Below are 26,110 nucleotides of genomic sequence, written 5' to 3'. Positions count from 1 at the left end.
TTTTGCTATGCATGTTATACTCTTATGCTCTATTTTCTTTGCTATGTTGTGTGCACACAAGTGGCATGAGTTAACTTTGCTGAACTTTCTTTTTGCTTTTACTTGCATATATTCTTTTTATGTTGTCAAAAAGGGGAAGAAATTGAAAGGGGGGACAAGGATTAAATTGAAGGGGAGACATATAGAGAAACAGGTTTTCAGGGGGGATATAACGCATCTGCATGGGGAATCATATAGAAATCTGATTCTTAGAGGGAACTTCAATTCTACAAGTTTGTCATCATCAAAAAGGGGAAAATTGATAGGTTAAGTGCTTTTTGTATTTTGATGATTTAATAAACTTTTTATGAGAACCAAATTGAGATCCCGATACTAAGTCATCAAAGTGCTCAGAATAACAAGTTTCATGTCTGGCACAAGTTCCAATATCATCAGTCAAAGAAACGGCAGAGGGAACAGATGGCTATAAGTTCCTTCGGTCACAGTACAAGTCAACTCCTTACAGTTGTTAAAGTCGCTGCATTGTTTCTCTGCACACGCAAGTGTTCCGAGCTCGTCATGGAGCATGCCTTGTATCGGATACTTGCTTACATCATCCCAATGACCTCACCTGTATATTATCAACATGAGGCAAGGAAAAATACACACTTGCAAACCCTAAATCATTTAAGTCTCTCTCAAGTGTGCTGCCGCCTTCATTCACTCTAAGGCTTGAAGAACAAAGCAACAACAGAACAAAGGACTTGTAATTCCTTAGTTTTTTTGTATTTTTGTTAATGTTATTTACTTGTAATTCCTACTCAGTTTAGTTAGAAGCATCTTGTAGGATATCTTTGTAAACCATAAACGATGTGTTTGTGTTTTGTCTAGAGTTAGTCAAAGTGGTGTGCTTTGTAATGGAGTTATTACAGAGAGTCTTGCAATATAGTTATTGCAAGTAAGTGAGAGATTAAGAGTTTAATTCCTATGTTACAATAGGTTGTAATTTGAAGCTTGCTCGGCGTAGTGAAGTTGAAATCCTACGAGTGTAGGTCGTGATTTTTAATCCCGTGAGCTGGGAATTTTTCACGTAAAATATCATTGTGTTGTTTACTTACAATATGTGGGTGTTACGTGGGAACTGACATTTTAGTGGGCTCTTAGTTTCCATCAGCATAGAAAGCTAAAGTTAGCTCTTTATTCTGATTGAATGAGCACAATCAAGTGGAGAATGAACTTTTACTAGCTTGAAGAAGAATAGTGCATTAATTACTCAAAAGTAAATTAAATGTCAAATGACTATTCAGAAGAGAAAAAAATGAGGATTTTCTGTGAATTATAACCTGATTAAAAATATAATCAGGTATAGTCCAAATTAAACATGGACAAACAATCCATGGTACTAAAAATATTTTGTTGCTGAGTTATTGTTGTATCTGTAAAATATTTACCCTGACCCCAAACTCTCAAATCTGTTGAAGCAGCAAATGTGACATAAAGCTAGTTACTGTACGGCAATGCCCCCTTCTGTTATTGGATCTGCACCAGAAAAAGTGCAGGCTCATATTTTGCTGCGTAGCCATATTTAGATGTGCTATACTTCCTATGTACTCCTGTTAGTTTCCCTGTTGCTGCCTTTCGGTGGTAGCTCACGATCGATCTTGAGCACTCCCTAAGCAAGAAAAAAAATGCTAAATCAGACCAATCTTGAGAGGTGAAGTGAGAATCAAACAGAAATATGGAGTTAGTTCTCACACAAGTTGATCTTCTGAGTAACTTGTATGCCATTCACAGGTTTTATTCCATTGCTTGACACCATAAAGCGTGCACTGAGCTGTATAGACTACCGCAGCAGCCATGAAAGATGGTGGAAACTTAAGCATTTCATATTCCACGAGGCAAAGCTCGATTAAGAAAAAGGACAGGACCTCAAGCTGTTAATAAGAACCAAAGAAGCGTTAATGTGACGTACAATACATTTAACGTGTTGTCATTAAACTTTACCAATTATAATAGTAAAGTCAAAAGAACTATTTTTTTATCACATTAAAGTAAGTGAATGTCACCAACTATAACATTTAAAGTCACAAGATTATTTTCTGTCACATTATAATAATTGAACTATGTCTGAATTTTCAGAAAATACAAATGACCAGAAGGTCAAATGAGCCACTATTACAAGTGCCTTCCCACACTAACCTTTTTATCAGCTTGAGCAGCCTTGAGAAATCTTCTCATAAAAACATATGCAGTTGGAACTGACATATTAAACTGCAGTGTATTGAGCATTAATGTTTCCTGCAGTAAAATAAAAGGAAAGGATTCAAGTACCAAGTAAAGTAGAGGCACTGCAGTAGTTGTTGATATAATAAGATCAGCATTACCATTTCAAGAACCTCTTTCCTCCTATAGGCGTTGTCCGAAATAATCACCAAATCATCCACTACTGGGACAGAGACCTCTTCATATTTGCATGCTAATAGCATAGCAACCAGCCCAACAAGCTGCAACTTCTTTCTTGCAACTGTTTGCTTCTCCAAAAATCTGTCTATCGAATTAACGGTCAAGAATAACGTCTCTTCCCTGAGCTCAAACTTGTGATGTACCTGTTTGTTTAGAAAGTTAACATCACAATGAAATACTAACTTAATTCCACTACCTGATTATTTTCATTGTGAAGAAGCATCAAATATACCTCAATGAGCCAGTCTACTAATATAGCTCTCATCCTTTCATTGATATCAAACTGTTGTGTCATATAGTTTGGTGAAACACAGCTATAACCCTGAAATGCAAATGGCCAATATCAATTACAGCTGCCAATCTTGAATCTAATTAAATTCCAACGCCTCGTTCAACTACCCCTTAGTTAAGTTAGCCTCATGAAATGCATGGAGTTGGTTTTTCAACTCTAAACTAACATGCTTCTTTAAAAATGAAAAAAGGTAAAATCTTTGTGCAAGGTGTTTAATTGCGTTTAATGTGAATATGTTATGTTAGTTGAGGAAAGGGGCTATTGCTAATAAAAGTTTACATAAAAAGGGGAAGGTTGATAGTTTTAATGGACAATGAATTTAGCATTTGAAAAACTATCTATCCATCGATGGCCAGTTAATAATTAAGATAGGAAGGGAAGAACACTTTATAGTCTTGCTGAGAGGGAGATAATATTTTTACTTAACGTTGGAAACCTAGAAATCATTTACAATCATTTTTCATTTGAAAATGCAATTAATGATCAATCCTAGTAAAGCTGGTGTTTGAACAGAGGGGCAACAGACATGATAAGTTGAATCTGCCCTTGCCTCATTAAATGTGAGATTTACCCTGGCAAAACTGTAAAATTTTTATTCAAACTAGAAAAACTTAGGTTGTGCCCAGTGTTTGTGTACAGATACTCCCTCCGTCCAAGTTTCGTTGTCCATTATACTAAAAAAGATAGTCTATTTTTACTTGTCCAGTTTGGAAAACCAATCAACCATTTTATATCTATTTTACCTTTCTTGTTAAGTATTACTTAATTATTTCCAATTCATTTTCCAACATATAATAAATAAGGGTGATATAGTAAAATTACTATGTTATCTATTGTTTCTTAAGAGGTGTGCGAAGTCAATTGTGAACTAGTAAACTTAAACGAAAGGAGTATTTCACACCATCTGGTTAAGTCAACCTAAAATTACAGCTAACTTTTCATAGCAAGTCTAAGAAGGTAACTCGGAAAATAGATTAAATAACCTGTTATATCCGTAATTAGTTAATGTATATAACTTAAATCATTCAATTCTAACAGAACCAGAACCTGAATGGAGGACTGACCTCCATTTTTCTGTAGTTGGGGTATAAATCATTCACATAGTCAACAACTGCAAGTGGGTTCTTTGCATCATCACTGTCAATATCTATTAGTGCCTCCTCAAATATATCCTCCATTTGAATCTCCTGCAGAAATTTACAAAGTTAGCTGTTTAATAAAGTATACACAAAAAACAACTCATTAAAACATCAAACACAAATAAACAAGAAAGGGAAACTCTTTTTACCATTTCTGTCTTGTCATTTGAAAATGTTGCTTCTTGTTCCAAAGACATAGGCATGGGTTGGTCTTTAGCTGCCACATGTTCCTCCCAAATCCTAAAATCTTCAGCTGCTAGTTTTGGTTTCTTTGTTTCCTGTTCAACATCATTGTGCCTGACTTCAACTTTTAAGCTATTTGACACTTTAATTTAACCAAAAAGAAATCAACTATTTTTACTCCATGATATCGAAATTTTGTACCTCGGGGTAATGCTGGTGTGAGCTAGCAATTGGTGCAGTCAATTTCCTTCATTTTAAAAAGTTATACTTTATGTATCAGTCAAGCACTATACATATATATATATATGATTCCAATTATAACCTCTTGATTACTGGGATGTGTCCAAATGGACAAGTGAGCTGAAATTTAAATATACAAAATTCATAGAAATGGAAGTTTTACTGACTAACCTCGTAGGATTCTTATCGTAGATGATTCCATTTGCACTGAAAGCAAGAAAATTTTAGCACCAGATTAAAAATGAAACTCAGAAAAAATAAAAAGTGAAAACTCTAAAGTTGAGAGCCAAGTATTACTGTGATAATCCTCTCTTGTTAACAACACAACGATATGGATTAGGTCCTAACAAATTCTGATTAATCACTCTCAGTGCTCTTCTGTTGTGTCTTGTCTCCACTCCAAAGTCAAACTTGTTGTTTCCCATTTCTGCCTCATCACCTTTCATTCATAATAATGACAATGACAATGATAAATTTTTTAGGGGAAAAACGACCATCTTTTATAAAACTGGCATTTTTATAACAACAACATACCCAGTAATTTTCCAGAAGTGGACTGATTCTCATCGTCAGATATATCCATGTTTTTTTTTCCTTGAGTAGGAAAGAACAAATGAAGAATGAGATTGATAGCAAAAATTAAAGAAACAAGCAAGAAAGAGGGGGGGGGAGGATAGGATTAATGGGCGAAAACGATGGGTATATGTCTGGTGAAACACAAGGGATGTCTTTATATATTCAAATGAAACGGCTAATGAAATATGGCCGTTGTGAAAGATTTTCACAATTTCGCCTACACCAGCTAGGCATATGTGGCGAATGAAGTATAAGGGAGACGTTACTTTCAAATTAGTCTAAAAATGTTAATGTGCTAAATTACTTTCCATGACTTCCTAAGTTAATAGGATTCTGAGTTATTATTATACCATCGGTATAGTTTAATATATTACGTACAGGGGATTATTTAATTTACGCTATTATCAAAGTTAATAAGTTATAGTTGCCCTAGATAATTATATATAATTGACTTTTAAATAATAGTTTGATTAATACTATAACAGTGTTTATGTTGTCACTTGTCAGTGTATAAAATAAAACTTCAAATAAAGTTAATGAGGTTTGCACTTTTAGGAAGATAACCGTGAAATATAGAATGCGCTCTCGCGCGCCCACTTTTGGCTCCTTCCTACTTTTTGCTCTTTCTTTCTTTTCGACCAATGACCATGGATGATCAAGTTTTCAATCCACTTTCTTTCTAGTACAAGCGCTAAATTCTTAGCATGACAAGACTATAGTATCATTTTCCTTTATGTCTAGACTATAATTTCAATGATTTAAGAAATCATTGAATTTTTTTACTAAATTATTCTTGTTAATGATTATTAAAGTTATAACTTCAATTAATTTGGACAGTATGGGTACTTAATACTAAGGGTAATATTGAAAGAGAATAATAAATTTATTTTGATTTGTTTAAATGGACAAGTACAATAATAACAACAATCCAGTAAAATCTCACAAGTGGAGTCTGGGGAGGATAGTGTGTACGCAGGCCTTACCCCTACCCCGATAGAGTAGAGATGTTATTTCCGATATACCCCCGACTTGAGAAGATGAAAAAGACGACGAAAAGATTTATTTTTGGTATAAAGGACTAATAAAAAGGACGTGAGAGTAAATTTGAATTAATTTTTTGTTAAGTATGATGAGTTGCTTGGTAATATCAAACCATCACATTTTCAATGTTTATCATTAATAAGTTGGTGGGGATACTCCAAGAGAGGATTAAAAACTGTTAGGATTGGGAACTCGGGTAGTGCAGAAGTTAGCCAAACAACGATATAATGACAATAACAAAGACAATGGAAGTTAATAATAACGGCAATTAAAGAAGATAAGGAAGACACAAATTTAACGTGGTTCTGTCAAGGTGACCTACGTCCACATGCGGAGAGTCCATATGCGGAGAGGAGTAATTTTACTATACCAACAAGAATACAAAAGAGAGTACAAAATTAGAGTAAATACTCTAATTAATCCCAAATACCCCAAGAGAATAACCTCACAAGATCACTCCAAAGACAGGGCTCACACAAGTATTTTCCGACACTAACTCTCTTACAAAATACACTATAATGAAATAAAGGAGGAGAAAGAAAGACAAGAGTGAAAAGCTCTTGAATTGGTGTGTTTTCAAATGAGCAGAAACTCCTCTATTTATAGCAAGAAATTCTTGGCCTAATAATGGATATTATGTCATGGCAAATGTCATGATCCACAAATTTGTTATAATGGATATTATGTCATGGAAAATGTCATGAACCACAAATTTGTTATAATGGATATTATGTCATGGCAAATGTCATGAAAATTTGGCCATATCACAAATCTCCACCTTGGCCTAATTTTGGCTTATATATAGTAAATTTACTCCACCTTCTCCGCAAAAACCCCAATGGGCAAAATTATTCTTTATAAATGCCAATCAAGTTCAGGCAAAGCTTGAACTTGGACACTCGAAGAGGTTTTGTGAACATGTCAGCAGGATTGTCTCTAGTGTTGATCTTCTGAACAGAGACTTTTCTTTCAACAATGGTTTCTCGGATGAAATGATACTTTATATCAATGTGCTTCGTCCTCTCATGATACATTTGATCTTTAGTCAAGTGAATGACACTTTGACTATCACAGAAAATGGTAATATCACTTTGGTGTAAACTGAGTTTCGCAAATAGACCTTTCAACCATAAAGCTTCTTTGATCGCCTCGGTCACTGCCATATATTCTACTTCGGTAGTAGATAAAGCTACTACATGTTATAATGTAGCTTTCCAACTAATAGCGCAACCACCAATGCAAAATACATAGCATGTCAGTGATCTTCTTTTGTTAGGATCACCTGCATAATTTGAGTCTACAAAACCAACCAAAGTGTTAGTATTTCTCCCAAACTCCAAATATGAGTTTGAAATACCTCGCAAGTATCTGATAATCCATTTCACAGCATGCCAATGTACTTTACCATGGCAAGCCATACACCGGCTTACCACGCTCACTGCTTGTGAAATGTCTGGACGTATACAAACCATTGCATACATAATACTGCCGACTGCACTGGAATAAGGAACTTGTGCCATGTACCTCTCTTCTTCCTCTGACTGCGGGGAGTGAGCAGCTGATAACTTCAAATGAGCAGCAAGAGGGGTACTAACTGGTTTAGCATCTTTCATGCCAAACCTCTCTAAGACTTTCTCCAAGTACTTCTTCTGGGTCAGAAATAGCCTGTTGGCTTTTCGTTCTCTTTTGATCTCCATGCCAAGGATTTTCTTAGTTGCTCCCAAATTTTTCATCTCAAATTCACTTTTCAGCTGACTTTTCAAATTGTGAATTTATGTTAAATTCTTAGCATCAATAAGCATGTCATCAACATATAATAATAGGTACACAAATGAACCATTATTTAATTTCCGGAAGTAAACACAACTATCATACATGCTCCTCGAATAACCATGACCCAACATAAAGGAATCAAACCTTTTATACCATTATCTTGGAGACTGCTTTAATCCGTACAAGGATTTCTTCAACAAGCAAACATGATCTTCTTTTCCTTCAATTTCAAATCCTTCGGGTTGATGCATGTATATTTGTTCCTCAAGTTCGCCATGTAATAAAGTTGTCTTAACATCAAGTTGTTCTAATTCCAAATCATACATGGCAACTAAGGCAACCAAGACACGAATAGAGCTATGTTTAACAACAGGTGAGAAAATATCATTAAACTCAACTCCTTGTACCTGACTATAGCCTTTTGTAACTAATCGTGCCTTATACCTTGCATCTTCAACCCCTGGAATGCCATCCTTTTTCTTGAAGACCCATTTGCAACCAACAATTATTTTTCCTGATGGCGGCTTCACAAGAGACCAAGTACCATTCTTGTGGAGAGACTCAATTTCTTTATTCATTGCAATCAGCCACTTGACTGAGTCAGCACCAGAAACTGCTTCTGAATATTTTGATGGTTCTTCAATTTCTTCAGTTTCCTGTGCAACTGAAAAAGCAAATGCAACATAATCTCCAAACCTTAATAGTTGTTTACCTTCTCTTCTTGGTCTATGTTTGGCTATAGAATACTCCTCTTCTTCTGGTTCAACTTCAAGAGTTTCAACTGTATTTTGCTCCAAAGTTGATGAGCTTGGCTCAGAAGGAATGCCAATCTTAATCTCCACCTGGTTCTGTGTACTCTTTCCTTTATCTGTATTACACGAACTAGAAGACTCTTTTCTAGTATGTAACATAGAGGATTCATCAAAGATTACATCTCTGCTAATTATAAATTTTGGTGTCATTGGATCAGGATACCATAGTCGGTATCCTTTCACCCCAGATGCATACCCAAGGGAAATGCACTTTTTAGCCTTTGGCTCTAATTTTTCATCATTTACATGCATGTATGCAGAGCAACCAAATATCTTTAAATCAGAATAATTAGCAGGAGTACCTGACCACATTTCCTCTAGAGTCTTAAAGTTCAAAGGTGCAGAAGGAGCTCGGTTGACTATATAACAAGCTGTAGAGATAGCTTCTGCCCAAAAGGCGTTTGTCAACCCAGCATTTGAAATCATGCAACGAGCCCTTTCCAAAAGAGTTCTATTTATCCTTTCTGCCACACCATTTTGCTGAGGTGTCATTCTCACAGTACGATGTCGAGCAATTCCATCATTCTTATAAAATTCATTGAATTCATCATTACAGAATTTTAAGTCATTATCTGTTCTAAGCCGCTTAACCCGTTTTCCTGTTTGCTTCTCAATCAAAACTTTCCATTGTTTGAAATTTAAGAAAATATCACTTTTATTTTTCAGTAAATAAACCCAAACTTTCCTTGAATAATCATCAATGAAAGTTAACATATACCTGGCACCACCTTTTGATAGGGTACGTGAAGGACCCCAAAGATCTGAATGAATGTAATCCAAAGTACCTTTTGTTCTATGAATCGCTGGAGATTTGAAGCTGACTCTTTTCTGCTTCCCGAACACACAATGTTCACATAACTCCATATTTTCAGTACTTTGGCCACATAAGAGACCTCTTTTATTGAGGATGGAAAGACCGTTTTCACTCATATGCCACAATTTGGTGATGTCAGAATCTGATTTATCTGATATTGAAATGGCAGCAGCACCTGTAACAGTAGATCCCAAAAGAGTATACAACGTACCAGATCTGCGTGCTTTCATGATCACAAGAGCACCATGAGAAATTTTCAAAACTCCACCTTCACCTGTGTACTTGCACCCAAGAGATTCTAGAGTGCCCAAAGAGATGAGATTTTTCTTCAAGTCAGGAACATGTCTAACATCGGTGAGAGTTCTCACCACACCATCGTGTATTTTTTTATTCGGACTGTACCTTTTCCAATAACTTTGCAGGCGGAATTGTTGCCCATCAAGACAACTCCACCTCCAATAGATTCATATGTGGTAAATAAATCACGACTAGGATACATATGATAAGAACAACCCGAATCTAAAATCCACTCATTGTTAGATTTGAAACTATTATTAGTTGCTAAAAAAATAGTTCCCTCAGTCTCATCAGCAGCTACACTTGTTTCGGCAGTGTCAGTATTTTTGTGCTCATTTTTCTTTTCTGTATGCTTTTCTTTGTTTTTCAATTTAAAGCATTCAGAAATAATGTGACCTTTCTTATGACAATATTTGCACATGACATTTCTGTATCTGGATTTTGACATTGATTTAGGTTTCTCACTACTTGAATCTTTCTTATTGGATCTACCTCTTATGAATAAGCCTTCCCCTTGGTTCCCACTAGTTTTCCCAGTAATATCTCTATTTATTTGTTCTTTTAATTTCAAAATAGATTTGATATCTTTATAAGAGATATTATCCTTTCCATAAAGCATAGTATCTCTTATATGTTTAAACGACTGGATAAGGAAACAAGCAATAACACAGCTTGATCCTTATCTTTGATTTCAGCATCTATGTTACTTAAATCCATAAGAAGAGAATCAAAAGTATCAAGATGAGTAAGTATAGAGGTACCTTCAGCCATACGAAAAGTGTAGAGCATTTGCTTTAGGTAAAGTCTGTTTTCTACTGTTCTTTTCATATATATGGTTTTAAGCTTTTCTCATATGCCTTTGGCTGAGTTTTCTGCTGCAACTTCACGCAAAACCTCATTTGAAAGATTTGAAATAATACTTGCTTTTGCCTTTTTGTCTATGACGGCAAACTCCTCGTCCGTCATTTTATCCGGCATCTTCTTCTTTCCTTGCAGTGCCAAATCTAAGCCATCCTGAATTAGGATAGCTTCCATCTTTAATTGCCACATTCCGAAGTTTGCACTTCGGTCAAATTTCTCAACATAAGACTTTGCTAGAGTCATTTTGGCTATTTAAACTAACTCGATTAGATCTGGCTCTGATACCAATTTGTTAGGATCGGGAACCCGGGTAGTGCAGAATTTAGCCAAACAACGGTATAATGACAATAACAAAGACAATGAAAGTTGATAATAACGGCAATTAAAGAAGATAAGGAAGACACAAATTTAACGTGGTTCGGTCAAGGTGACCTACGTCCACAGGCGGAGAGGAGCAATTTTACTATACCAACAAGAGTACAAAAAGAGTACAAAATTAGAGTAAATACTCTAATTAATCCCAAATACTCCAAGAGAATAACCTCACAAGATCACTCCAAAGACAGGGTTCACACAAGTATTTCCCGACACTAACTCTCTTATAAAATACTCTATAATGAAATAAAGGAGGAGAAAGAAAGACAAGAGTGAAAAGCTCTTGAATTGGTGTGTTTTCAAATGAGGAGAAACTCCTCTATTTATAGCAAGAAATCCTTGGCATAATAATGGATATTATGTCATGGCAAATGTCATGAACCACAAATTTGTTATAATGGATATTATGTCATGACAAATGTCATGAAAATTTGGCCATATTACAAAAACCATTACGTGTTCAAATAAGTACATAATTGAAGCCGACTTATAACGTAAATGGATTAAAGTTATAACATATTTTGATAGTGCAAATAATTTTTACATTATTAGCATATAGTTTAACTTGTGATAGCTAGTAAGTTCGTTGTCATCTTAATCGGATTACCTATAAATAGCATGCTTGTATAAATATATATTTCTTACACCATCAGTACAAAAAATATAAACTCATAAAAAATTATACAATCAAGAAATCCAAAAATTTGTCTGAATTCTCCATCGGGGGACATCATATTAGATCAATATATACCAAAATCCAAAATATCCACCGCAAAAAATGGCATCAAAAGATAAAGGAATAAAGCTTGGGGGTCACATCTACTTAATTTTGAGAGCTCTAGAGAGAGGATTTCTTAGTTTGGGTTAAATGAGAAATGGATATTGCTTTTCAAAGGTTGTGGAAATGGAGGTGAAGAATGGGCAATGAGGGTAGCCACGAACCATCATAACTCTAGTTGGTTGAGGGGCTAAAGTCCACATATTAATTAGTTTGAGGACCACTTCAGTAGTTTGAAAATGGTGGTAAAAGAGATAAGTTTAATTAATTATATATTGTCCAGTTGGAAAATGACATTTGTAAATATTAGTCAAATTTCTAATTTATTTCGTCTCCCACGCGGTCTCAAGAAATTGTTTATAGTGATTTCTAGGTTTAATTAAGAAGAGCAATAGTTGTACAGACTACAGAGGCACGTAATTAGTACAATTTCTGGAATCACTTCGCTATTATCTGCAACTAATCTTGCGTGTTACTCCTAAACGAATATTTGCAGGATATAACAATCCAATTATTATTTCTGAAAATAGTAAAATCCTTTGAGTGAAACTTATTATTTCAATCACAAACTCTAAAAGAAGCTCAACTTCCAAAGAATGAGCTATCCCATGTCAAATTCGGTATAAAATGAAATCATTTCTTATGTCATTTATAATAAAGTTTATAATCACAAAAAGCACAATTGAACCATAGATACTCACTGCTAAAAATCCCTATAAAACCGTTCGAAAAAGTCGATCAAAATCTATCGGTAATGGCCAATAACCGTTCAAATCGAGACCATTTACGTGTGGTCGGTATTTTGAAGGTTGGAAGAGCATACCGATCAAAGTCGATCGGAAGTTACCGACCAATGTCGGTCGGTATGATATACACGACCATCTGACAATTTAGTTGAATTACCGACCAATATTGGTCGAAATGTTATTTTAATAATTTAATTTTACCGACCAATGTTGGTCGGTGCTCTAAATTTATTAATTTTGTTTACCGACCAACTTTGGTCGATAATGAAAAATAAATTAAACTATCATATTTTATATATCGACCAACATTGGTCAGTATTAGAAATTTTATATTTTTTATAAATAATTAAAATTTAATATTACCAGCCGTCGTTGGTCGGTAATCTGGACATGGCAGCCAACTTAATGTTGATTTATGGGAATTTAATATGCATTAACTGACCAACATTGGTCGGTATTTTGCAATTTAAATTTTTTTTTATTAGTTACTGACCAAGGTAGGTCGATTTTCTGGGATTAATTTTGGCAAAGAATGTATGTTTTGATAGCTATACCACCTGCCAAATAAAAACAGCATACCAATACCCCCAATTCACATCAAATAACCCCCAATTCACCACATACAATCCCTAATTCACCACAAATCCAACTAAACATCCAATTAATACTTTAAAACTAACAAAGTTCAATTAAACATCATTCAAAACCAAGCAAAAACTATGTAACTACAACAAGTTCAAAATTGTTCAATCGAATTCAAAACTAGTTCTATTAGTCTAGTTCAAAGTATATCAAAGTATTGGTCAAGGGGTGTTTTCTGCAACATCATCACCATCTGGTGAACTTTTATCTACAAGGCGGTATAGAACGGTCTTGTGAAGGACAGGAAGAACGATCACGGGGGGAGGAACGATCACGGGGAGGACGGGAGGACCGATCACGTGGAGGTCGAGCCTGTGGCGATGACTCACGAGACCAAGGCAACGAAAAAATTCTAGTAGAAAGGAGAGTTCTGATCTAAACTTGCATACCAAGGAATTGAGCATCTCTAAGCCTTTCTCTTTCCTTGGCTGCTTCTAGCTCGGATGTAAGCCTTGTCACTGTCTCCTGCATAGCCGAGAGGCTCTCCCTATTAAGTGCCTCGCCCTGTGAGGAAATCTATGTTCCTTGCATTCCACACCTGTAGCGATAAAAACTTTTCTCAGAAAGCCCGTATACCTTCCCCTTTTTTGGACCTCCAACCATATTCTTTCAGCATCCTTATCCGAAGGTTGATATTTGGGTCAACAAGTTCACTCATAAGGTCAATGAAAGAGTCCATGGCCGCTTGAGAAATATTCCAATCAGATTTGATAGTTAGTAATCTAACCGCAACAGACAGCTTGGAGTGCGAACTTCCTTCACATAGTGGACGACTAGCTTCCTCTAACTATTCATAAAAATATTTTGCATCATCATTAGGAGTTTGTTCAATATTTTCATTGGGATCACCCTCGGAGTGCATCCCAAAAGCATCTGCAGCCATATCATGAATTCTAGAATCTTGATTTCTAATCTCCACTGACCTACTACTTTCACCAACAACCATTTATGAAATATTCCACGGCTACCATCGATCTCTCCGGGATTAGTTCACACAAAGTAATTCTCTATAAACCCATTCCTATAAAGATGAAGCTTAACTTCCTCCGATTTTTTAAACTTCACACAATCGCACTTGACACAAGGGCACCTAATTACTCCTTCAATTTGATATGATGAAAGTGACATTGCATGTCTAACAAAGTCATCAACCCCTTCTACAAAATTCTCCCTCAATCCCCACCGATTAAGATAATTCCTGTTGTACATCCAAGTATGTTCCATCTATACAAATAAAATAAAATAAATTGAGATATTTCCATAAGTATTAGAACTACTTAATTTATTCTATAATTATAAATTAATTAAATTATTTTTAGTTAATTAAGATAATTAAATTTTTACTAATTACACCAAAATTAAATTATAATAAATATAATTAATTATGATTCATTCAATTTAAACATAAACTATAAGTTCAATTCATACCCAAAAGGTTCAACACTTATCCCTAAAAGTTCAATTCATATCCAAAAAGTTCAACCATTACCCCTAAAAGTTCAATTCATATCCTAAAAGTTCAACCCATACCCTATACAATTCAATTAATACCCTAAAAAATTCAATTAACCTCACAAAATACAAGCTCTATCCAAAAAGTTCAACACTTACCCCTAAAAATTCAATTCATACCCTAAAAGTTCAATTCACAAGAACAAATCCTAAAACCTCAATTTAATTCAAAGTTAAACATTCAATTCCTAACTAAACTACTCAAGTCAATACAAACTTAAACATTCAATTTACACCCTAGTTAATCAATTCAATTTTAACATGACCTAAACCCTAGATTTCAATCAAATTCAAAGTTAAACAATCAATTTAAACAATAATTAACTAATTCATAACTAATTAACAAAATATTAAAATTATACAAACAATGTAAGTTCAAATTGAAGCATGAAATTTTTAGGAGGTGGAGGAGGAGGGGCAGTGGAGGCAGTAGCAACGGCAGTGGTGGCGGCGGGGGCAGTGGCAGTAGTAGCAGCGACAGCGGCGGGGGCAGTGGCGACCTGGGGTGGGGAATGGGATTTGTGTGAAGGAAATAGAGAAGGAGTGGGGGAAGGGTGTTGTGTGTGTGAGGGAGAAGAGAGTGGGGAGTTAGAAATTTTTTAGAAGAGAATAAGAGAAATAAGGGGGAAATCCCGTATTTCAGATATGGAATTAAAGGTACCGACCGACGTCGGTCGATACACTTAAATGACCATTGACTGTGTTTGACCACAGTTAACCAACCGACTTCGATCGGTTATTTTTTTTTAAAAATCTAAATTAATTATTTTGTGTTATTATATTTTAAAATATTATAAACTTTAAAAAAATTATAAACTATAAGCATATATTTTATTCACATATATATATTTACTAATAAATAATTATAAACTATAAGAATAATCTTTATAAATAATTATATTAACTAATTACTTTTAATAAATTATAAGCATATACTTTATGCACACATATATATATATAATTAATCAATCATAATAATAAAAATAAAGGTATATATATGAAACGTTTATTTTATTCGAATTTTACATTTCGTCTTATATATTCATTCGTTTTATAACTAATTACAAATCACATAGATTAATAAATATCGGTCAAGACATTTTACCTTTTGTATTCATCTATCTAAGTTAATTTTCTAAGTTATAATTAAGTATATGAGTCATTTCACACACACACACATTATATTGTAATTGAGTATCAATCACATACATTACTACGTATGAAAACTTGATGAATTGGTAAACCAATATTATTTTATTTTAAATATGTTTTATCGATTGTTATATTAACTCGTTTACTTAATGCTTATAGCTTCTTTCGTTTATTTAATTTGTGATACATAAATACATATCAAAGAAGTTTAGTATTCTTCTATATTTCATTCATTCATCACTAATAATGCATGACATAGATTAATCGATATAGGTCGAGACGTTTTATTTTTAATATTCATCGATATAGATCGAGACGTTTTGTTTTTAATATTTATTGATGCATCTAAGTAAGTTATAAGTCGATGGATCAATTTACAAATAGATATATTTGATGATGATCAATTATATATACTAATTAGATTATTGCTTCTTCACAAGTCTATCCCCAAAAGAACCCGACCATGTGGTCCTAGCGCTTCGTGTTCTTAAATATATATACTTTGTTGTACTACTATAACTATATATAGCTTGTTATAGTATATGTTAGTGCATTCATTATTTGTATTACAAAATAAAGTGTTAATGGATTATATTTATATTATTTAGATAGTAAATTTTAATGTGATTCAAAAGTTTGACCATGTTTAACTTATGAACCGACCGAAGTTGGTTGATTATATTCCAGAAATTATAGATACCGGCCAAAATTGGTCGGAAATTGCTCATATAGTAACCGACCGACTTTAGTCAGTAAATTCAATTATAAATTTTATAAAATATTTTAAATAATAATATAATTATTAAAATTTAAAAATGTGGGTCCATATTACCGACCGATGTTAGGCGGTAATCAAAAAAGTGCTTTGATTAAGCAAGTCTGACCATTGCAGTCAAATGTTTGACCAATATACCGACATATTTTGGTCGGTATATAATTTCAAAAAATATAAAATATTTTTTGGGTAGTTTCCATCCGCTTTGAAAGTTTTTTTGGTCGCTTTTGTTGACCGACCAACGTTGATCGGTATGCCTCGGTCGGATTTTCCCGGATTTCTAATAGTGATTGTTGATTTAATAGTATGCCGACTTAATTTTTTAAAATCCATTTTAATAACATAATTCACTTGCTTGCATATGATTTTGAATCAAATTTGCCAGAATTTAATTACTAAACTAATATGAGTAATTATGCTCTCGTGCCTAACTGCCTATCACTAACCATAGCATGTAAAGAAATCTTTCATCTTTGCCACCTAATTCATGCACAATGTAGGCTACAAAAGTAGTAGAAAAAAACAAAAGATTAGTCCTCATCGACAATCGCTGGTAATATAGTTTTGATTAATGATATGTGAGGCGATGTTAATAAGAGGATGGAGATTTGGAGATGGATCCTTAAGTCTAAAAGTTTCAAGCTGAGCAGGATTAAGATAGAATATGTGGAGTGCAAGTTCAGCGGCGTGTCGGAAGAAGCGAACATGGACGTGAGGCTTGCCTCTCAAGTCATCCCCAAGAAAGAGAGCTTCAAGTACCTGGGGTTGGTTATCCAGGGGGATTGGGAGATTGACGAGAATGTCACGCACCGTATAAGGGTGGGTGGATGAAATGGACGCTAACGTCTGGCGTCTTGTGTAACAGGAAGGTGCCTCCGGAACTTAAAGGTAAATTCTATAAAGCGGTAGTTATGGCGGCCATATTGTATGGTGTAGAGTGTTGGCCAGTTAAGAATTCCTATATCTAGAAGATGAAAGTTGCATAAATGAGGATGCTGAGATGGATGTGTGGGCACATTCGGCTGGATAAGATTAAGAATGAAGATATCCGGGTGAAGATAGCTCCCATGGAAGATAAGATGTGAGAATCTAGGCTTAGATAGTTCGGGCACGTGAAGAGGAGAATCTCGGATGCCCCGGTTAGGAGGTGTGAACGGCTGGCCTTGACAGGTATGAGAAGAGGTGGAGGACTACCTAAGAAATATTGGGGAGAGCTGATCAAGCAGGACATGGTACGACTGCAGATTTCCGAGGTCATGGCCCTTGATAGGAAGTTGTGGAGGTCGAGCATTAGGGTTGTAGGTTAGGAGATATGAGGCTAGTCTGATAGTGTTTTATTTTAGGCTGATAGTGTTTTGTTTTAGGCTACTAGTGGCTCTAGTTGTGTCCTTAGTACTTCATTAGGGTTGTAGGTTAGGTTGTAGGAAGCTAGTCTAGAAGTGTTTTGTCTTAGGATGTTAGTGCCTCTTGTTATATCCATATTATTCTATCGCGTCTGTAGTACTGTGCCATTATTACTGCTTAGTGTTATTATTTTTCTCTCTATTTTCTGGTTATTACGTTGTTGGTGTTATATTTCTGGATTCCTTTGTTGTTAATATTACACTGTCTCGTTTTCATCTTATTGTGCCGAGAGTCTATCGGAAACAGTCTCTACTCCTTTTGAGTAGGGGTAAGGTCTTCGTATACACTACCCTCCCTAGACCTTACCTGTAGGATTTCATTGGGCTGTTTTTGTTGTTGTATTAGTCCTTAGCGACAACCAAAAACAAAACTTTGGCTTTATGATCACTAGTTTACGTTTTATGTCGTGTTTTATTTTATGACAATCTTGTTAAGTCGGTCATTTTCCTCAAGTTAAATGATTTTATATTGTTGCAAACATATAAACACTAAACAACCCCCTTTGTGGCAATATTTACTCCATTCTTTATGTAGACCATGTGTGCCATGCGGAATAATACAAACGCCAAGATGTAAAAATTAACTTATTTTGAAAAATAATTTTTTTTTTAAAAAGTGTTTTTCTCAAAAATACTTTTGGTGAGAAGCAGTTTGTGTTTGGCTAATTAATTTAAAAAACACTTCTGAGCAGCAATTCGTATTTGGCCAAACTTTTAAAAACTGCTTCTAAGTGTATTTTTCTTAAAAGTGCTTTTCAAAAAAGTATTTTTGGAGAGATTATTTTTTTCTGCTTCTGTATCTGCTTCTACTCAAAACACATTTTTTTTCTTCTAAAAGCATGGCCAAATTCTTCAACTTTGAAAACAATACACTTTTTTAATTAAAAAAAATGTGCTAGAGAAGCTTGACCAAATAGGTTATTAAACATTTTAGGCAACTACTATGGGTTTAATTAATTGAAGCAACTTAAACAGTGGTCCCATTTAAGATTTTAGATGTGGGACTTAGGATAGAGGAACTCAAAATAGTGAGGACCTAAGTTCCATGATTAGAAACTAACACTTAATTATCTAACTTAAAATTTATAATGCAACAAGTGCTAACATGATGTTAATATGGACTCTATAAAATTTCAACCATAACAAATTGAAGGAAATATAGTGTCATATTTTAGCGTTAAGAAAATATAATTACTCTCCATCTCAACTTATTATATAATCCTTCCGTTTTAATTTATATGATATTTTTCTTATTAGTTCGTTCTAACATAATGACATATTTTTATTTTTGAAAATAATTTAAATTTAATTTTTTTATTTTATCTATTTTACTCTTAATGAGAAGTTTTTATAGCCATACAAATATTATGGTCCCACAAAGTGTATAATCTTTAAACTTTTAAGACCACAAATTATAAAAGTCTTGTATAAATATTCACAAATTAAATATGTTAAGACTTACTTTGGTTTCGCTCCTTACAAAACTAAAAAGTCTTAAACAAAATAAAATTGTTATTTGTTATTACTAAGACTCACGTATCCCCCATCTTTCTAATGACCCTCTTTTGTTAGTGATAACTAGTTTCCATTAATAATACTATTATCTAGTTAAAAATAAAAAAAATCACGTGTTTGTAATATTATATTACTTTTGTATCAATTTAAAAGGCACGTTTTTTTATCGATCTATTCAAAAAAGAATGCCACGTTTCTATATTTGAAAATAATTTAATATTTAAATATTTTATTTTACCCACTCTATTTTTAGTGAGAATGTTTTCTAGCCACAAAAATATCATGATCCCACAAAACTTTTACCCTTAAGTTTTAAGATCACGTATTTTAAATTTTTTTTTTTCTTAAACTTCATGTCAAGTCAAACTACATAATCTAAATTGAAAGGGAGTATTGACTTTCTTTGAGTTTTTAGCCAAAATTATCTTTTATCTTTAGGGATAGTCTTAACTTTGTCTCTAAATATAACATTTAGCACTATTTGTCCAAGTTTTTAAAACTTGAGCACTTTTAGTCTCACTAACAGAAAATATAACTTCGGTTAAAAAACTAACATAATACTCTTTATAAATGTGTAATGCTAAACTAGCTACATAAAGGTAAAATCAATGAAAAGAGTCGGCATCACCTAAATATTCAGATTTCATTGAACATTATTGGTTCAAAAATGAAGATCATATCTATACAATTCCAATTCTATTAACTATCAACTCTAACTATTACCATAGACAAAAAAAGGAAGAAAAGAAACAGATTCAGCAGAATTAAAGTATCTAACAGAAGGAAAACAAAGCTTCGCAACATCAAAAATAATCTTCATCATCGACAACATTTCAACAGTAAAAAGGCCTTCATACTGCAAAGGTATCAGCACTTCAGCAGCAAAAATCAGCACTCCAACAACAAAAATCAGCATTCCAACAGTAAAAAAGCATTCAAAGTGCAAAGCTATCAGCATTTCAGCACCCAAAATCATCATTCCAGCAGTAAAAAAGCATTCAAAGTGCAAAGCTATCTGCATTTCAGTAGGAAAATCAGGATTTCAGCAGCAAAAATCAGAATTTCAACCGGAAAAATACAGCATTCCAGCATTTCAACAGCAAAAATATCAGCATTTCAGCAGCAAATCATCATTTCAACAGCGAAAATCAGCATTTTCAGCAGCGAAAATCAGCATATCAATAGCAAAATTTCAGTATTTCAGCGGCGAAAGTACTCATTCCAGCAGTTCAACAGCAAAATATCACCATTTCAGCAACAAAATATCAACATTTCAGCAACAACAATATCAGAACTTTAGTCATGTTATAAATCAAATTCTTGAGCACATTGCATATGTTTATGCGCCACATGTCCTCTTCTTACCTGCAAACAAAATATATGGTACTATTACTCGTTCATATTATAATAACTTAATAAACAGAATTCAATTGTAAGTTATTGATAATGGAAGTTTTGCATGAGTTGATGATGCAGGAGCATAAGATGAAGGCTCATCAACTTGAGAATCCGATTGAACAATATTAAATTTACATGTTCCTTTATTGTGGCCAGCATTATGACATAAGCTACAAAGCAAGGAATTCTGTTTTCTTTTCATTTTAGTTCTACTTGCTCCTACTTCATCTGGTTCTTTTCTCCTTAATTTTTGCTTTCTACCTTTTGTGCTTGTTCTTACTAATTGTGGAGGCAAAGGAGGCACGTTGCTTGACTTAGGCCACATATGTTGACCATTCATAGGTAGAATGACAAAGTCATAGACCTTTCTATATGTTTTTACCTTGTAGCAATCATGAACATATGAATTAATCTCATCTTTTTTAGCCCAAATCGCAGCAATGGCATGCTTGCAAGGAATTCCTGTCAGATCTCATTTCCTACAACTGCATATTTTGTTTAGCAAGTCCACAACCCACTTATTATGTATGTTTTCCCCTATAATCTCGTAGTTCCACTCATTAGATTTTCTAGGAGTAAACTCTGCAGCACCTGCTTGATTTTTATTCTTTATCTCTATTTGCCTTCATTCTAGCCATAAGTAAATATCTTCTTTTTTCCAATAGAGTGATTATTGCCTTGTCTCTAGCTTCGAGGATCATTCCATTAAAACTTTCACACATGTTATTAAGTAGGATATCAGATTTTGCATTTTCAGAAAAGTGAGATCTAGACCATTCACCTGGTGATTTGTTTCGGGACCAATTAGCAGCTTCAGGATCTAAATCAAAAATCTCAACCATGCAAGTATTAAACCACTTCCCTGTTGAAGCACTTGCGGCTTTCTAGAGTGCATTCTTCAACGAGATACCACTAAATCTCATCCTCTTAAAATTATTATGCAAGTGCCTCACACAAAATCTATGATTAACAAATGGCGACACATCACTCGTGTGTTGTCATTCGCAACCTAAGTGTCTACAAACTGCTCTCACTCGTGTGTTGTGATTTTTGCGCCATTTTATGTATTTTCCTTAACTAACTTCATGAGTTATCACAGCATGTATGAACTCTCTCTTGTTTCCAAAGGTTAACTCTAATGCCAATTTTGGATTTTTTCCATCTATTTTGGGGTTGAACTTTGAAAAGTTTAAACTTTCAGTATCTGAATCACTTTGTAAGCTCCTTGTGTCATTAGAGTTACAGCAGTCTGACTCCCCATCTTCAACATTCAACTTTCTCTGTAGCTCTTCACTAACCTCATATCTACGCCTCTCATTTCTAATTCTTTCTGATAAATCATTTTTATCTGACAAGTCATTTTCTGAATCTTCAAAATCTTCACTACTTGAAGAATTTTCACCTCCAACTTCTTTTAGATGTTCTTCAACAGTAACACGATTATCATTCTGTCACGACCCAAAATTCGACTAGTCGTGATGACATCTAACCCAACCCGATAGGTAAGACAATTATCAACTATCCAATTCCAATGAATTTAATAAGGTAATTAATTAAAAGAAAATATATGAAACCAATACATTTCCCCAAGTACTGGTAGTACAAATCATGACCTTCTAAGAATAAAATTTACAAAATTGGTATGAAATAAATACATCATCTGTTTGAAAAGTATATAAACAAAGTTTTATGAATCTAAGACTACCATGAACAAGAGGCAGCTACAACCGGAATGCAAGTTCACCTTCAGATCCAGATCCCGACGAATACAGCAACATCAGCAGCCAATATCTGCATGCAAGGTGCAAAAGTGTAGTATGAGTACAATCGACCCCATATACTTAATAAGTAACAAACCTAACCTTAGGTTGAAAGTAGTGACGAGCTTGTACCAAGGTCAGAGTCCAACTCCAATAACAAACAACAGTTCATAACCACATAAAGCAAGTAATGAAAGAAGTAACCCAAGGAATAAATGCTCAGCTAAATCATGATTTTTAAAAATAGTTCTGTCTTTCAAGTGTATCAGTGAAAGTCCCAAGTCGTTTACCGAAGTTGCCAAAAATACGAATAAGTTTGAAAAGAATAATTTTTCCCAAAAATCTTTTCAACAATGATAAGATGTTTTATTTTCTTTTCAGATAGCCAGTGGAAAAATGCATCACTATGCCCGTAGGTCAATATGTGTGAGAAGTCATGAATAACGTGATACTGTACAACATGAGAAAAATACATCTCTATGTCTGTATGTCATGGGTACATGTCAATGCAATGTATCTCAGTGATAAAACCATATGCATACGTCTCAAAGTATCAATTCACTCAGTCCTACCCATCACTCAGCCCTCACAGTCACTCAGTCCTCATAGTCACTCAATCCTCCCAATTGCTCGGCGCTCAACACTCGCACCCAGTAGATACATGCGCTTATTTGGGAGGGGGGTGTACAGACTCCGGAGGGGCTCATTCAGCCCAAGCACTATAATATGCACAAACAACTCACGTACTATAGTATCAATATCTGGATCCGCACAGACAACTCACGTGCTATAATAAGCCAATCTGGCATGTTGCGGCGGGCAGCCCGGTCCCATAATAATAAAGTATATAAAGCAAATATGGCATGTTGCGGCATGCAGTCCGATCCCATAATTATCCTCACAATCAGGCCCTTGACCTCACTCAATCATCAATTTCTTCAATCTCTCAGGCTCACAATGTCATGAAAATAACCCGAAAATGATGATATGATGTATCAATAGATAACAATAGAAACTGAAATATGATATGCAATGAAATGAATATGACTGATTATGAATTTTCAATTTAAAACAAATAATTCACAGCAATATGATCTCTGTGGGTCCCAATAATATTGGCACATAGCCTCAACATGATTTTTAATATGATTCTCAGCTAAATTTCTTCAACACATAAAACTACATGGAAAATGCCAAGATTATTTGACTACAAAATTCCACGGAATAATTACGTCACGATTTCTATGGTGCACGCCCATATGCAAGTCACCTAGCATGTACGTCATCTCCAAACAATTCACATAATACGTATAGTCAGGGTTCATACCCCCAGCTCCAAGATTAGAAGAGTTACTTACCTCGAACAAGCCGAATCTAATGTCGAGCAAGCTAAACAATGCTCCAAAAATTCTATTATGCGCGTATCAACTTCCAAAAGGCTCGAATCTAGTCATAACTAATTTGATTCAGTCAATACAAATTATTGTAATTAATTCCATAAGGAAATACTAATTTTCCAATAAAAATCCGAAATTAACTCAAAAATCGCTCATGGGGCCCACGTCTCGGAACCCGATAAAAGTTACAAAATATGAACGCCACTTCAACCACGAGTCCAACCATATAAATTTTACTCAAATCCGACATCAACTCAACCCTCAAATCTTGAAATTAAACCAAGAGGGTTTTCACAATTTTCCAACTTAATTCACCAATTAAATATTAAAAACAATCATGAATTCGGATAATTTGACCAATATTGAGTTAAGAGCACTTACCCCGTTGTTTTTCTTGAAATTTCCCAAAAATCACCTATTCTCGAGCTCCAAATCGATAAAAATTTCAAAACTTAAACTCTCTGCCTAGTCATTTCTTCTATGCAATCGCGGACCAACTCACGTGATCGCGAAGCACAATTTTTCATTGCCCAAAAATAACTCTACGCGATCGCGAAGCACAGTCTCTGCAAACCTACGCGATCGCGAACCTTCTCACGCAATCGCGAAGCATTAAGCACGTGGCCCAGCTCCTCCCTCCGTTCCTCTTCGCGAACGCGGCCTAGCCCACGCGTTCGCGATGCACATCCTGGCCCAACCTACGCGATCGCGGATGCCTTGACGTCATTGCATAGCACAAAATCTCACTGCTCCAACTTAGTCTATATGATCGCGGACATTCTCATGTGATCGCGTAGAAGGAAACTAGTGACAGAAAACCAACATTCTTCAGCTCGAATGCAAAGTCCAAGATTGATCACTTAGCCGTCCGAAACTCACCCGATGACCCCGTGACCTCAACTAAATACACCAACGAGTCCTAAAATATGATACGAACTTAGTCGAAACCTTAAATCACATCCAACAACGCTAAAACCACAAATCATACCCCAATTCAAGCCTAATAAACTTTGAAACTTTCAATTTCTACAAACGATGCCGGAACCTATCAAATTACGTCTGATTGACCTCAAATTTTGCACACAAGTCATAAATAATATAACAGAGGTATTTCAATTTTCAGAATCGGGTTCTGACCCCGATATCAAAAAGTCAACTCCCCGGTCAAACTTTCCAAAAATTCAACTTTCGACATTTCAAGCCTAATTTTACTACGGACCTCCAAATAATTTTTCGGATATTTTTCTAAGCCCAAAATCACCATACGGAGCTATTGGAATTATCAGAATTCAAATCTGAGGTCGTTTACACATAAGTCAATATCCGATTAACTTTTTCAACTTAAGTTTTCAATTATGAGACTAGGTGTCTCATTTCACCCCGAAATCCTTTCGGACCCGAACCAACTAACCTGGTAAGTCATAAAACAATTATAAAGCACAAATTGAACGGTAAATGGGGAAACGTGATTGTAATACTCAAAACAACCGGCTGAATCGTTACATTCTCTCCCACTTAAACATACGTTTATCCTCGAACGTGCCAAGAGTTGTTTCCAAGCCATCAAGTCACTATTCCATCCTACCACGCACGTACCCGGGGGTGATCCCACGTCACCCTATTTCACATAGGCCTGACAACATAATACAACTGAAAATCCTTAATTTAACCTTAGCCCGAAAACCTTGAAATTAAATTCCCAACCTTCAGAATTTCTTTTCAAGACACGAATCTTATATTTATACAATGTATGAGTCTGAACAAGTTGCATCGAGCTATAACTATAATCACGGATATAATCACCCAGCATATTACACAACTCGCCCGCTCGTAGCACCATTCATGATCACAGTAACTACTACAAACTAATCAAGTACTAGCATTAAACCCCACATCGAACAAAACCTCATCCCAACACCTTCATACACTGTTGATAATAAAAGAAACACACAGAATCTCGTAACCCGTTATCAGATCAACGCGTCATGGAGCTCTCTCGCCCCAATCAGAACCATAATCACTTGTTAAGCCGACTTTCAATATAATCCTTCTGAATATACTGTAATCAAACATGATAGTATTCATTCTAGGTCCAATAAACTTACATTATTAAATGCAACTATCCAACAGACAAGCCACATCAATATAACTCCAGCCACAACTGCGCAATCCGTGTACCCAAATATG

At 34.8% G+C, this 26,110-nt stretch overlaps 1 protein-coding gene across 1 annotated transcript; it reads right to left on the bottom strand.

Moving 5' to 3' along the window:
- Positions 1-1,257: 1,257 nt before the first annotated feature.
- Positions 1,258-5,006, bottom strand: LOC107794100 (G2/mitotic-specific cyclin-2-like). Its single transcript, XM_075233762.1, has 11 exons — positions 4,831-5,006; positions 4,594-4,735; positions 4,468-4,503; positions 4,258-4,303; positions 4,023-4,151; positions 3,799-3,921; positions 2,675-2,764; positions 2,364-2,585; positions 2,179-2,277; positions 1,737-1,913; positions 1,258-1,651 (listed from the first exon to the last, which is right to left on the bottom strand). Exons 1-11 carry the CDS (start codon positions 4,877-4,879, stop codon positions 1,583-1,585), a joined length of 1,182 nt encoding a protein of 393 aa, XP_075089863.1. The 5' UTR covers positions 4,880-5,006; the 3' UTR covers positions 1,258-1,582.
- Between the last annotated feature and the right edge of the window lie 21,104 nt (positions 5,007-26,110).

This window comes from Nicotiana tabacum, chromosome 17, assembly GCF_000715075.1.
Source record: "Nicotiana tabacum cultivar K326 chromosome 17, ASM71507v2, whole genome shotgun sequence".
Lineage (NCBI taxonomy): Eukaryota > Viridiplantae > Streptophyta > Magnoliopsida > Solanales > Solanaceae > Nicotiana > Nicotiana tabacum.
The sequence above is the reverse complement of the archived record's forward strand: the minus strand, read 5'-3'. Positions and strand labels throughout refer to the sequence as shown.